The 13,503-nt window shown below is 69.0% G+C and overlaps 1 protein-coding gene across 5 annotated transcripts in view; it reads right to left on the bottom strand.

Moving 5' to 3' along the window:
* FHIP1B (FHF complex subunit HOOK interacting protein 1B) overlaps positions 1 to 12,893 on the bottom strand; it is a 28,505-nt gene extending 15,612 nt beyond the window's left edge. Inside the window, exons 1-7 of one of the 5 annotated variants that reach the window (XM_075011593.1) lie at positions 12,586 to 12,893; positions 10,720 to 10,764; positions 7,052 to 7,156; positions 3,130 to 3,417; positions 2,235 to 2,855; positions 1,479 to 1,637; positions 574 to 660 (exon numbers count right to left, since the gene is read on the bottom strand). In XM_075011593.1, the coding sequence (XP_074867694.1) occupies positions 574 to 660; positions 1,479 to 1,637; positions 2,235 to 2,855; positions 3,130 to 3,267 (1,005 nt within the window). In that variant the 5' untranslated portion in view covers positions 3,268 to 3,417; positions 7,052 to 7,156; positions 10,720 to 10,764; positions 12,586 to 12,893. Of the gene's footprint in view, positions 1 to 573; positions 661 to 1,478; positions 1,638 to 2,234; positions 2,856 to 3,129; positions 3,418 to 6,351; positions 6,509 to 7,051; positions 7,157 to 10,719; positions 10,765 to 12,585 lie in introns of those variants that run through there. The other 4 variants (XM_075011835.1, XM_075011674.1, XM_075011927.1 and 1 more) reach the window with 4 other exon arrangements.
* Positions 12,894 to 13,503: the final 610 nt, after the last annotated feature.

Genomic DNA, 13,503 nt, shown 5'->3' with positions numbered 1-13,503 from the left:
CACGGGAACCAGGCCCTCCCCACAGGGCTCCACCGCCCAGGTCCCCCTACCCATGGGGCTCCGCCACATTGGAACCCGGCCGGCCGCACGGGGCTCCGCCGCCCGGGTCCCCCTACCCACGGGAACCTGGCCCTCCCCATGGGGCTCCGCCGCCCGGGTCCCCCTACCCACGGGAACCCGGCCCTCCCCACGGGGCTCCGCCGCCCGGGTCCCCCTCTACCCACGGGAACCCGGCCCTCCCCGCGGGGCTCCGCCGCCCGGGTCCCCCTCTACCCACGGGAACCCGGCCCTCCCCGCGGGGCTCCGCCGCCCGGGTCCCCCCCTACCCACGGGAACCCGGCCCTCCCCGCGGGGCTCCGCCGCCCGGGTCCCCCCCTACCCACGGGAACCCGGCCCTCCCCACGGGGCTCCACCACCTGGGTCCCTCTACCCACAGGGCTCCGCCACCTGGGTTCCCCTCCCTACGGGGCTCCGCCGCCCGTGAACCCCCAGCCCCCATGCTGCAGGGGCCAGCCGCCTCCAGAGCTCAGCTGGCAGGAGGGCAGCCCCCTCTGGGCATGTCGCTGGTTCTACCTTGTGCAGGGCCGGGCCCATGACGGGCACCAGGAAGCCGTTGTGGACATAATCTACCAGCTGCTTCTGCACCAGCGGGTGGGCGACCTGCGGAGTAGAGAGGGGAGCTCAGCCAGCTGCTGGGCCGCTGGCTCTGCTCTGTGCTCGAGAGGTGCTGCGGGTGCCGCAGGAGGATTTCATTCACCTCTGACGCGAAGTTCCACTGCCCAGTGGTAACCCCAGCTGTGTGTCTCAGTTTCCCTGGGCACGGCCCCAACCCCTGGCCAGCGCTGGCCGTTTTGGGGTGAAAGTCTCTCACACGTACCCAGTGGCCAATGAACCTCCTAAGCCGAGCTTGCGCGCAGGTGAAGACGCCCTTTGCCGGGAAGCAGGACAGCAGCTGGGGGGTAAGTCAGGCTGGGCCGGGGCACTGGGGCGCCAGGGCCCGGCTTGGGCTCCCCTCAGGGCCCCTCGCCCAGGATGGATGGCACTGACGCCGTCTGGCTCCTGGGCTGGCCAGTCTGTACCACGCTGTGCCCTGTCGCCTGCCGACCCTCCTGTTTCCCCCGGCTGGGAGTCCCGGCCCCTGCAGCTGGGGGCAGGGCACAATCTCTGACTCTCTCTCACACATGCACAGGCTCACTCATGCACATACACTCACACGTGCACACTCTCTCTTGCACACACATTCACACACTCGTGCACACCCATGCACTCACTCTCCCTCACACGCGCACATTCACTCACACACGTTTGCACACACCCACACATGCACTCACACGCCCATGCAGGCGCACACTCTCCCTCTCTCACACACACACACACGCACACTTTTTGGCCACAATGGTGCCAACCAGCGGCAGGCGGGCAGAGCGGGGCTCTCAGGGCAGGCACAGTGCCACTCGGCCCCCGGGGCGGGCGCCCACCTGGATGACTGCATTGCAGAAGTCCAGCGAGTTCATGAACAGGACGAGGGCGGGCACGCCAATCCAGTCCTCCCGGCGCAGGCAGTGCCAGTCGTCCGCCCGCACCTCGATCTTGCGGGGCAGAGAGGAGTAGAGGGCGCTGAGGCCCGTGGCGAGCACCTGGGGCACAGGAGAGCGAAAGGCCGATGGTCGGGGGGTGCTCAGTGCCAGGCCTGCCCCACAGAGCCACTGGGCACTGCCCCAGCTCGAGTCCCCACCCGCTGCCAGCTGGGCCCAGCTCTGCACACCCTGCAGCAGGGGGGCAGAGCTTGGGGGCAAGGGGTGCCAACACCCAGGCCGAGGCCCCACCTGCCCTGCCCTGCTCCGCACTGCAGGCCCTGGGCAGCAGAGGCTGGGACCGCCCAGGGCGGAGGGCCCAAGGAAACTGCCCCAGCCTGGCTCAATACCTGCTCCCCCATGGCCCTAGCCAAGCGCCCACGAGCCACCCACCGGCAAGGCCTTGCTCTGACAGCTCCTCCCCAGCTGAAGTGGCGGGGGAGCACCGCGGGCGGGGACCCAGGCCAGCAGGAGCACAAGTAGGCGTGGTCGACGAGGCGGGCGGGAGTGGAGGGGGGATACCCAGGACCATTCCCAGGCACAAGCAGGTGTGGTCGACAAGGCGGGCGGGGGTACCCGTGGGGGCGGGGCCCGTCCCAGGCAGTAGGCGTGGTCAGCGAGACGGGCGGGGGTACCCGTGGGGGCGGGCAGGGCCCTTACCGGGCAGAAGTAGGAGTGCTCGGCGACATAGGTGGCCACGCGGGGGTGGGTGGCAGACATGGCCATGAGCAGCAGCAGCGCGTCGCGGGCCTGCTGGCCCGTGGGCCCCTCGTGGTGCAGGAAGGGGACGAGCAGGGAGAAGAGGGGCAGGCTGGGGGCCCCTGTGGAGGCGGCGGCGGGGGGCCGGTGGAAGAACTGCTCCAGCAGGGCCGGCTCCTTGGCCAGGCAGCCGCACAGCTGGTTGAGCAGCAGCACCAGGCTGCCCTGCAGCGCGGGCGAGGCCGGCTCGGCGCACCGGCTCAGCAGCTGCAGCAGCGGCTCCCGCACGGCCCGGTGGCGCAGCAGCGGCTGCTGGCTCTGGCTGACCAGCATCTCGTAGAGCTTGAGCTGCTCCCCCCGCTGCTCCTCGGCGAAGTTGCGCTGCAGGTGCCAGTGCAGCAGCCGCTCCAGGAGGTTCTCCGCCACCACCAGCTCCAGGATGGGCCCAGGCGCCACACCGGCCCGCGGCCGCTCCTCCGCCAGCAGCGTCACCATCTGGTAGGTGTGATTGCGCACGGCACTCAGGTCGTCAGCAGCGCACGGGCCCGGCAAGGGGCCCCGCTTCTCCAGGATCCTCAGCACCTGCGGGGGGAGCAGCAGGCCCTGAGCTGCTGGGGGAGGCTGAGGGCCCTCCCGCACAAAGCGGACAGCCTGGGAGCACCTCGGTTTCCCCTCGGGGCAGAAAAGACCCATTTGCCCAGGGCAGCGTCAGACCCAGAGCCCCATGGCAAAGCAGAGCAGGTCCCGGGATGGGGCACCAAGTGGAAAGGGGATCTCTCCCCTGCCCAAGTGCGGGCCCCACTTCCCTCCCCCAGCCCCAAGCCACAGGCCCGGTTCTCCCCCTGCCCAGCCACACCTGGCACCAGTGGTTCCTGAAGACCATGAGGCAGGTCTCGGGGTCGGCAGCCACGGGGCTCTGCAGGCTGGCGCTGCGGCTGGCCCTGTGTCCTGCTGCCCGCGGGTGCAGCTTGCTGAGCCAGCTCATCCTCTCCATCCGCAGAGGCGCAGCTCCAGACCAGCCGGGGGGGCTACAGGGCAAGGGCAGCCCCTTGGCGCTCCACGGCCTGGGCCGACGGCCGCTGGGCAGAGCTGGACGGGTGAGAACAGGCCCCACGCCCCATGCTGCAGCCAGGACGGCAGCGCGCTGCAGGCAGAGAGCACCATCAGGTCCCTGGCTGCCCAGGCCAGGCGGCGGCAGATCTCCTGCCCCACCCCAGCAGGGGCAAAGTGCAAGGAGTGGCAGGGAAGGCTGGAGCAGTGCAGGGCCCAGCCAGCGCGCAGAGGTTGCTGCGAACCCGGCCTGGATGTCCCAGCCCCAACCCCAGCGAGCGAGCCCAGCCCAGGGCCTGCGAGGGAGCCCAGATGCCCAGCACCTCGGAGAGAGAGTGAGGAAGCTGAGGCCATGGGGACGTACCCCACACGCCGAGGGCTCCTGAGCCCCAGGCTGGTGCCCAGCCATTCCCGACCCCTCCAGCCTACCGGGGGGAGCGAGGAACTGGGTGCAGGGCCGCCACCGGGAAAGGCAGAGATGGGCCTCGCCTCTGGAAGGGGGCGTCAGAGCCGCACAGGGACAAAGCAGCACGGATGAGCTGGCGTTCAGGTGTGGGAGGGAAAACCCAGCCGCCCACACCCAGGGCCTGTCCCGTGTGCCCCAACCCTGAGCGGAAGAGAACTTCCCCCACGCTGCCGAGCTTACAGTCCTGGCTCGCCCCCGGCCAAGCCACCGCCCGGGGGCAGGAGGGCAGGGCCATGGATGAGAACCACCCCTGCAGTGCAGCAGCCTCTGGGGAGGAACACAGCAGCACTGCGACAGCCAGAGCGGCACGGCACGGGCCAGTAGTTCAAGACAGGGCTACGCACAGCCCAAGGCTGGGGCTTCTCTGCTGCAGGGCACCAAACCAGTGACACAGCGGGGCTGTAGCCACGAGCGATGGAGAAGAAACACCAGCAGTTCCCTCGCACGCTCCAGCCCCGCTAGTTCCACCACCCCACACGCTTCTGGAACCAGGCTCACCGACCCCTCGCACGGCGCACAGCAGTTCCCTCACACGCTGTCATGGAGTGCAGGGGAGTGCATGCATGAGACTCAGGTTGGATGCATGTGAGACAAGCAGAGCAGCTCCCGGTGGGTAAGAATGACCCTGAAGCTATAACCTAGGCTGGAAGGTAACCAATGGGCTGGTGGAGAGGTTCAGTGGGACTCTGAAGCAGATGCTGAGAACCTTCATGAATCAATACCCCCATGACTGGGACAAGTACTTATCCCACCTGCTGTTTGCATACAGGGAGGTGCCCCAGGAATCCATGGGGTTCTCCCCATTTGAGCTGCTGTATGGAAGGAGGGTACAGGGACCCTTGGACTTGCTCAGAGAAGAGTGGGAGGGGACGGCCTCTCCTGAAGGGGTGTCAGTGGTACAGTATGTACTGACCTTCCGGGAAAAACTCACCGAGCTCATGGGCCTGCCCAGGGAGAACCTCTCCATGTCCCAAAGGAAGCAAAAGGTCTGGTATGACCGTAACGCCAGGGCCTGAGCCTATGCCACCGGGGACCCAGCGATGGTCCTTGTACCTGTGCGGCGGAACAAGCTGCAAGCGGCCTGGGATGGGCCCTTCAAGGTCGTCAAACAGCTGAATGAGGTGAACTACGTGGTGGAACTGTCGAACCGGGCCCACAGCCACCGGGTCTATCATGTGAACATGATGAAACCTTACTGGGACAGAGAGAACTTGGTGCTGGCCGTGTGCAGGCACTGGGAGGGGCAGGGGGATGATCCCTTGGTGGATTTGCTCACAAGGACTGGAGCCGGCTCCTTGCTGGAGTCTATTCCCCTCTCAGACCAGCTGACCCCTGCCCAGCAGATGGAGATCAAGGAGGTGCTGCATTCACACCAACAGCTGTTCTCGGACAGAACCGGACGCACTGACCTAGCTGTCCACCGAACAGAGACAGGCACCGACGCCCCTATCAAGTGTGTGCCATTCAGAGCCACAGGGACGACAGCTCAGGACATAGAGCGGGAGGTTGAAGACATGCTGGCTCTGGGGGTGATCCAACCCTCCTCCAGCCCCTGGGCCTCTCCCGTGGTGTTAGTCCCTAAAAAAGATGGGTCTGTTCGGTTTTGTGTGGACTATCGCAAGCTTAACGCCATCACTGTATCGGACGCCCACCCCATGCCCAGGCCTGATGACCTTTTAGACAAGCTGGGGGGAGCCCGTTACCTCACCATCATAGACCTCACCAAGGGGTACTGGCAAGTGCCGTTAGACCAAGATGCCCGACTCAAGTCGGCTTTCATCACTCCTGTGGGGCTCTACGAGTTCCTGGTCCTGCCCTTTGGCCTCAAGGGGGCACCCGCTACCTTCCAGCATCTGGTGGACCAGCTACTGAAAGGGATGGAGAGCTTTGCCCTGGCTTACATGGACGACATTTGCATCTTCAGCCAGACGTGGGAGGACCATGTGTCCCAACTCAAGCAGGTGCTGGACCGACTCCAGAAGGCCGGGCTGACTATCAAGGCAGGGAAGTGCAAGGTGGGGATGGCTGAGGTGACCTACCTGGGCCACACGGTGGGCAGCGGCTGCGTAAAGCCAGAGCCGGCTAAAGTGGAGGCTGTCAGAGATTGGCCAACACCCCAGACTAAGAAGCAGGTCCAGGCCTTCATTGGGATGGCGGGGTACTACCGGAGGTTTGTGCCCCACTTTAGCTCCATCACAGCCCCCCTCATGGAGCTGTGTAAAAAGGGAAAGCCTGACAAGGTGGTCTGGACCGAGCAGTGCCAGGAGGCCCTCTGCGCGCTGAAGGAGGCTCTGGTCAGGGCCCCAGTGCTGGCAAATCCAGACTTCAACAAACCCTTCCTGGTGTTCACCGATGCCTCAGACGTGGGGCTGGGGGCGCTGCTAATGCAGGTGAATGACAAAGGGGAGAAACACCCCATCGTGTACCTGAGTAAGAAGCTGCTGCCCCGGGAGCAGAACTACGCAGCCATAGAGAAGGAATGTCTGGCCATGGTGTGGGCGCTGGGGAACCTGCAGCCGTACCTGTTTGGACGGCGTTTCACCATGTACACCGATCACTCACCCCTGACCTGGCTGCATAACATGAAAGGAGCCAAGGCCAAGCTCCTGCGGTGGAGTCTGCTCCTGCAGGACTACGACATGGAGGTGGTCCACGTCAAGGGGAACAACAACACCATAGCCGATGCCCTGTCACGCAGGGAGGGCCCCGAACTTCCCCAGGTCACTGGCTAAGTGACCCCGCTCAGTTCGGTCTGGAAGGAGGGAGAGATGTGATGGAGTGGGGCGGGTACATGCGTGAGTCAGGCTGGATGTGGGAGACAAGCAGAGCAGCTCCCAGTGGCTAAGGATGACCCTGGGGCTACAACTGGCAGGTGACACCTCTGCCTGAGCACAGAGGAGGGAGGAGCTGAGCTGGGTTTTGAATCGGGGACGGCAGTTAGAGGCTAGGAAAAGGGAGAGCTGGAAGGCAGCCAGCCTGAGGAGGGGGAAGCTACACCCCAGAGGGGCACCCCTAGGGTTCCTCTCCCCAGGACGGGTTGGAATGACTGTCTCTGACTGCTGTACTGTCGCTTCTGTGAGAAACTGGGCACCTGTCGCCTAATAAACCTCCTGTTGTACCTGCTGAGTGAGAGTCACTCCTGCCTGTGGATGGGGTGCAGTGCAGGGGGACCCCTGAACCCCATCACACACGCCCCCTGCCCCAGCCACACCCAGCGCCCTCCTCACACAGCACAGGGGAGCGGTTCTGGAGCCAGGCTCACCAAGTCCAAGCAGGTTCTTGCTGTCCCACGCCCAGGCCAGTTCACACCTCGGACCTCATCTGAAAGACCACGCTGGCCAGTCCCTCCCCGGCTGACGGCCACGGGCTGCAGAAGGAGCGAGGCCGGGTGTGAGTCACAAGCGTTGGAACACTCGCGCACAGCTCCCGGGCAGGCCGGCCGCATCCGGGCAGTCCCAGGACCAAGCAGCCCAGGCCGCAGGGACCGACTGGGATGCTGGCATCACTGGTGAGGCTCTGGCCCATGACAGCCAGGTCCAGGGGATGAAAAGCAGGTGCCCAGCAGCCCGGCAGGTGTGAGGAAGCCCAGCCCCTGCATACCACTGCCGACAGGCTCGAGCCTCAGCACGCAGGGGGGAGTCGCAGGGGCCCCCCACGCACCGCAGCCAGCAGGCAGTGCCACTCTCTCAGGCAGGCTGCCAGTTCCAGGCCTCGGACCCTGGGCAAGGTCCTTAAACCAACTGTAGCTCACCACACAGCCAGCCTGGTGCCACCACCTTCAGCTGCCCAGTCCCACGGCCCGGTCACAGCCAGCTGGTGCCGAGTACTCGCAGGTGGCCCAGCCCCAGGGAAGCGGCCCAGCCCCACGGCCCGGTCACAGCCGGCTGGTGCCGAGTACTCGCAGGTGGCCCAGCCCCAGGGGAGCTGCCCAGCCGGCTGGTGCTGAGGAGTCTCAGGTGGCCCAGGCCCAGACCCAGACCCCTGGGTTGGCACAGTAGGTAGCTGACATCTGATGCCAGCAAGGTCCCCCTCACCCCTTGCATCAGCGACTGGCTTTGGGTGAAGGCCCAGAGAGAGAGGAAGTCGGTCGGTTGGTCAGTCTGTCTCTCACACACACACACACACACAGGGTGGAGCTGGTGGGGTGACTGGCTTTGGGTACAGGCCCAGAGGGGTAAGAGGGAAGTGTCTCTCTCTCTCTCTCTCTCTCACACACACACACACACACACACACACAAAGAGTGAAGCTGAGGGGTGACTGGCTTTGGGTACAGGCCCAGAGGGGGAAGGGGGAGGTGTGTCTCACACACACACACGGGGTGCATGGGGCGGGGCGGGGCAGGGCAGGGGGCGCACAGCCCGATGGGTGGGAGAGCAGGGGACCCCTCCCAAGCTTTGAGTCAACCACTGCCAGCAGCCAACCAGAAATAACCCTGGCACAGGCCGCCCACCCCAGCACCCAGGGGAAAAGCGGGACAGGCAGGGCACGGCAGGGCCCCAAACGCTGCGTAACGAAGTGCAGCTCAACCCTTCGGCAGCCCCCAGGGTGCCCCACCGTCCCTACACACAACCCCAGAGAGCCCACCGCACAAGTGGCCACCCCCAGAGCTGAGGCCCCCACCGACCTCTCCCGCCAGCGCTCCCCACACGCAGCAGGCCTGCACGGCCGCCAGCATAGACGCCAACGCCGCCCGGCCCACCAGCAGAGCGCCAGTACCAGGAGCTCCCGTCTGCGGGGTGCCCGTCGGCCGTGCCGAGCACGCCCACTGCAGCAGCGCCCCCTGCCCCAGCACAGGCGCCCCCGAGGCCCGTGTCGCCCGCTGGCCCACGAGAGCCGCAACCCTGCGCACTGCCCACGACGCCCCCCATGTCCAACTCAATGCCGCTCCCCCCACCCGCCGGGCACTGCCCACGACGTCCCCCGTGTCCAACTCAATGCCGCTCCCCTCCCATGCCGGGCACCGCCCACGACGTCCCCCGTGTCCAACTCAACCCCCCCCCGCCCCCGCCGGGCACCGCCCACGACGTCCCACGTGTCCAACTCAACCCTACCCACCTGCCAGGCACCGCCCACGACGTCCCCCGTGTCCAACTCAACCCCCCCCGCCCCCGCCGGGCACCGCCCACGGCGTCCCCCGTGTCCAACTCAACCCCCCCCCGCCAGGCACCGCCCACGACGTCCCCCGTGTCCAACTCAACCCCCCCCCCCCCGCCGGGCACCGCCCACGACGTCCCCCGTGTCCAACTCAACCCCACCCCCCTGCCGGGCACCGCCCACGACGTCCCCCGTGTCCAACTCAACCCACCGCCCTGCCGGGCACCGCCCACGACGTCCCCCGTGTCCAACTCAACCCTACCCACCTGCCAGGCACCGCCCACGACGTCCCCCGTGTCCAACTCAAACACCCCCCCCGCCGGGCACCGCCCACGACGTCCCCCGTGTCCAACTCAACCCCCCCCCACCCGCCGAGCACCGCCCACGACGTCCCACGTGTCCAACTCAACCCTACCCACCTTGCAGGCACCGCCCACGACGTCCCCCGTGTCCAACTCAACCCACCGCCCCCGCCGGGCACCGCCCACAACGTCCCCCCTGTCCAACTCAACCCCACCCCCGCCAAGCACCGCCCACAACGTCCCCCGTGTCCAACTCAACCCCCCCCGCCCCCGCCGGGCACCGCCCACGGCGTCCCCCGTGTCCAACTCAACCCCCCCCCGCCAGGCACCGCCCACGACGTCCCCCGTGTCCAACTCAACCCCCCCCCGCCAAGCACCGCCCACAACGTCCCCCGTGTCCAACTCAACCCCCCCCCCCCCCGCCGGGCACCGCCCACGACGTCCCCCGTGTCCAACTCAAACCCCCCCCCCCCGCCGGGCACCGCCCACGAGGCACCGCCCACGACGTCCCCCGTGTCCAACTCAACCCCCCCCCCCCCCCACCCACCGGGCACCGCCCACGATGTCCCCCGTGTCCAACTCAACCCACCCCCCCCGCCGAGCACCGCCCACGACGTCCCCCATGTCCAACTCAACCCCCGCACCCCGCCGGGCACCGCCCACGACGTCCCCCGTGTCCAACTCAAACACCCCCACCCGCCGGGCACCGCCCACGACGTCCCCCGTGTCCAGCTCAACCCCCCCACCCCGCCGGGCACCGCCCACGACGTCCCCCGTGTCCAACTCAACCCCCCCACCCCGCCGGGCACCGCCCACGACGTCCCCCGTGTCCAACTCAAACACCCCCACCCGCCGGGCACCGCCCACGACGTCCCCCGTGTCCAGCTCAACCCCCCCCCCGCCGGGCACCGCCCACGACGTCCCCCGTGTCCAACTCAACCCCCCCACCCCGCCGGGCACCGCCCACGACGTCCCCCGTGTCCAACTCAAACACCCCCACCCGCCGGGCACCGCCCACGACGTCCCCCGTGTCCAACTCAACCCCCCCACCCCGCCGGGCACCGCCCACGACGTCCCCCGTGTCCAACACAACCCCACCCCCCCCACCCGCCGGGCACCGCCCACGACGTCCCCCGTGTCCAACTCAACCCCACCCCCCCCACCCCGCCGGGCACCACCCACGACGTCCCCCGTGTCCAACTCAACCCCCCCCCGCCGGGCACCGCCCACGACGTCCCCCGTGTCCAACTCAACCCCCCCCCCCCCGGGCACCGCCCACGACGTCCGCCGTGTCCAACTCAACCCCCCCCCCCCGCCGGGCACCGCCCACGACGTCCCCCGTGTCCAACTCAACCCCCGCCGGGCACCGCCCACGACATCCCCCGTGTCCAACTCAACCCCCCCCGCCGGGCACTGCCCACGACGTCCCCCATGTGGGACTTGCTACGGGCTCTTCTGGGCCCGTGACACCTCCACCCTTGAGCCCAGTGCTCTCGCCCCCTCCCAGCCGTGCCCGCCCCCACACCCGGGTACCTTTCAGCCGAGATGGGCAGCGCTCATGTGCTCGCAGGGCCAGGGCTGGAAAACAGAGCTGGTGTAAGAGCAGAGACCCACGTCTGCCCCCGCGCCCCCAGCTCTTTGCCAGCCCCCCGGCTGTGGAGTCCTGCCCTCACCCCAGCCGCCCAGCGCCCACCCCCAGCTGTGGAGTCCTGCCCTCACCCCAGCCGCCCAGCGCCCACCCCCTCCAGCGCCCCCCCCCCCCCAGCTATGGAGTCCTGCCCCCACCCCAGCTGCCCAGCGCCCACCCCCGCCAGCACCACCCCCAGCTCTGGAGTCCTGCCCCCACCCCAGCCACCCAACGCCCACCCCCGCCAGCGCCCTCCCCCCAGCTATGGAGTCCTGCCCTCACCCCAGCCGCCCAGCGCCCACCCCCTCCAGCGCCCCACCCCCAGCTATGGAGTCCTGCCCTCACCCCAGCCACCCAACGCCCACCCCCGCCAGCGCCCCCCCCCAGCTATGGAGTCCTGCCCTCACCCCAGCTGCCCAGCGCCCACCCCCGCCAGCGCCCCCCCCCCAGCTGTGGAGTCCTGCCCTCACCCCAGCTGCCCAGCGCCCACCCCCGCCAGCGCCCCCCCCCCCAGCTGTGGAGTCCTGCCCTCACCCCAGCCGCCCAGCGCCCACCCCCAGCTGTGGAGTCCTGCCCTCACCCCAGCCGCCCAGCGCCCACCCCCGCCAGCACCACCCCCAGCTCTGGAGTCCTGCTCCCCACCCCAGCCACCCAGCGCCCACCCCCGCCAGCACCACCCCCAGCTCTGGAGTCCTGCTCCCCACCCCAGCCGCCCAGCGCCCACCCCCGCCAGCGTCCCCCCTGCTCTGGAGTGCTGCCCCCAACCCAGCCGCCCAGTGCCCCCCCCCCAGCACCCTCCTGCTCTGGAGTCCTGCCCTCACCCCAGCCACCCAGTGGACCCCCCACCAGCACTCCCCCCTGGAGTCCTGCCCTCCACCCCACCTGCCCAGTGTCCCCCTGCCCTCTGCCAATGCCACACCCACTGCTCTGGAGTCCTGCCCCAGCCCCCCACCCCCCTCGTCCCGGCCCCCCAGCGCGCTCTGGAGTCCTGCCCCAGCCCCCCAGCACCCCTCGTCCCGGCCCCCCAGCGCGCTCTGGAGTCCTGCCCCAGCCCCCCACCCCCCTCGTCCCGGCCCCCCAGCGCGCTCTGGAGTCCTGCCCCAGCCCCCCTCGTCCCGGCCCCCCAGCGCGCTCTGGAGTCCTGCCCCAGCCACCCAGCACCCCTCGTCCCGGCCCCCCAGCCCGCTCTGGAGTCCTGCCCCAGCCCTCCAGCACCCCTCGTCCCGGCCCCCCAGCGCGCTCTGGAGTCCTGCCCCAGCCCCCCAGAACCCCTCGTCCCGGCCCCCCAGCGCGCTCTGGAGTCCTGCCCCAGCCCCCCACCCCCCTCGTCCCGGCCCCCCAGCCCGCTCTGGAGTCCTGCCCCAGCCCCCCTCGTCCCGGCCCCCCAGCGCGCTCTGGAGTCCTGCCCCAGCCACCCAGCACCCCTCGTCCCGGCCCCCCAGCCCGCTCTGGAGTCCTGCCCCAGCCCCCCACCCCCCTCGTCCCGGCCCCCCAGCCCGCTCTGGAGTCCTGCCCCATCCCCCTCGTCCCGGCCCCCCAGCGCGCTCTGGAGTCCTGCCCCAGCCCCCCACCCCCCTCGTCCCGGCCCCCCAGCCCGCTCTGGAGTCCTGCCCCAGCCCCCCACCCCCCTCGTCCCGGCCCCCCAGCGCGCTCTGGAGTCCTGCCCCAGCCCCCCTCGTCCCGGCCCCCCAGCCCAGAGACCTACCCGCACCCAGCCCCCACTGCTCCTCCCAGCCCCTCACGCCCCCGCCCCCGCCCCCGCCCCCGCTCACCGGTCCGGCCCCGCTCCAGCCGCCGCCATCTTGCCGCCGCCTCTCGACGCGGACGACGCCCGGCCCCGCCCCCCCCGGCCCCGCCCCTCAACCCCCTAGCAGCTGCTGATTGGCCGAGGCCGGGGCCGGGGCACGCCCCCGCCGCTGTGAGCCCGGGGAGGGGGCGGGACTTCCTGCAGGGGTGGCGGCCCCTCAGCCGCGCCTCGGTTTCCTGCAGCTCCGCGGCGGGCGCGTGGGGCCGGCGGGGGGACGCAGGAGTCCGGGAGCGCCCCGCCCCCCAGCGCTGCGGGCTCGGTCCGTCCTGCTGTGCGCGTGCGCCTGGGCGCGTCTGTCTGTCTGTGCGCGCGCGCGCATGTGAACGCGTACGTGTGTGCATCTGTGTGTGCGTGCGCGTGCGCGTCTGCGTATGTCAGTGTGCGCGCGCGCGTGCGTGTGTGTGTCTGTGTGCGCGTCTCTGTGTGCGTGTGCGCGTTTGTGCGTGTGTCTGTGCGCGTCTGCGCGCGTCTGTTTGAGCGTCTGCGTCTGCGTGTGCCTGCGCACGTGTGTCTATGTGCTCGTGCGTGTGCGCGCATCTGTGTGCATCTGTCTGTGTGCACGTCCGTGTGTACATGCGTGTGTGCATCTGTCTGTGCGCGCGTGCATGTCTGTGCATGTGCATCTGTGTGTGTTTGTGTGCGCGCGTGTGCGTCTTTCTGTGTGTGCGTGTGCATGTGCGTGCGTACCTCTGTGTGTCTGTGTGTACATCTGTGCATCTCTGTGTGTGTGTGTTTCTGCCTGTGTGTCTGCATGTCCGCCTGTGTGTCTGTGTGCGTGTGTGGGGGTGGGTCCATCCATCTGGCTCTGTGTGTGTGTGTCCAGCTGTGTGTGTGTCCAGCTGTGTGTGTGTGCATGCGTGCGTGTGTGTGTCCGCCTGAGTGT

This window comes from Carettochelys insculpta, chromosome 1 (assembly GCF_033958435.1).
Source record: "Carettochelys insculpta isolate YL-2023 chromosome 1, ASM3395843v1, whole genome shotgun sequence".
Lineage (NCBI taxonomy): Eukaryota > Metazoa > Chordata > Testudines > Carettochelyidae > Carettochelys > Carettochelys insculpta.
This window is presented reverse-complemented; position numbering and strand designations above follow the sequence as displayed.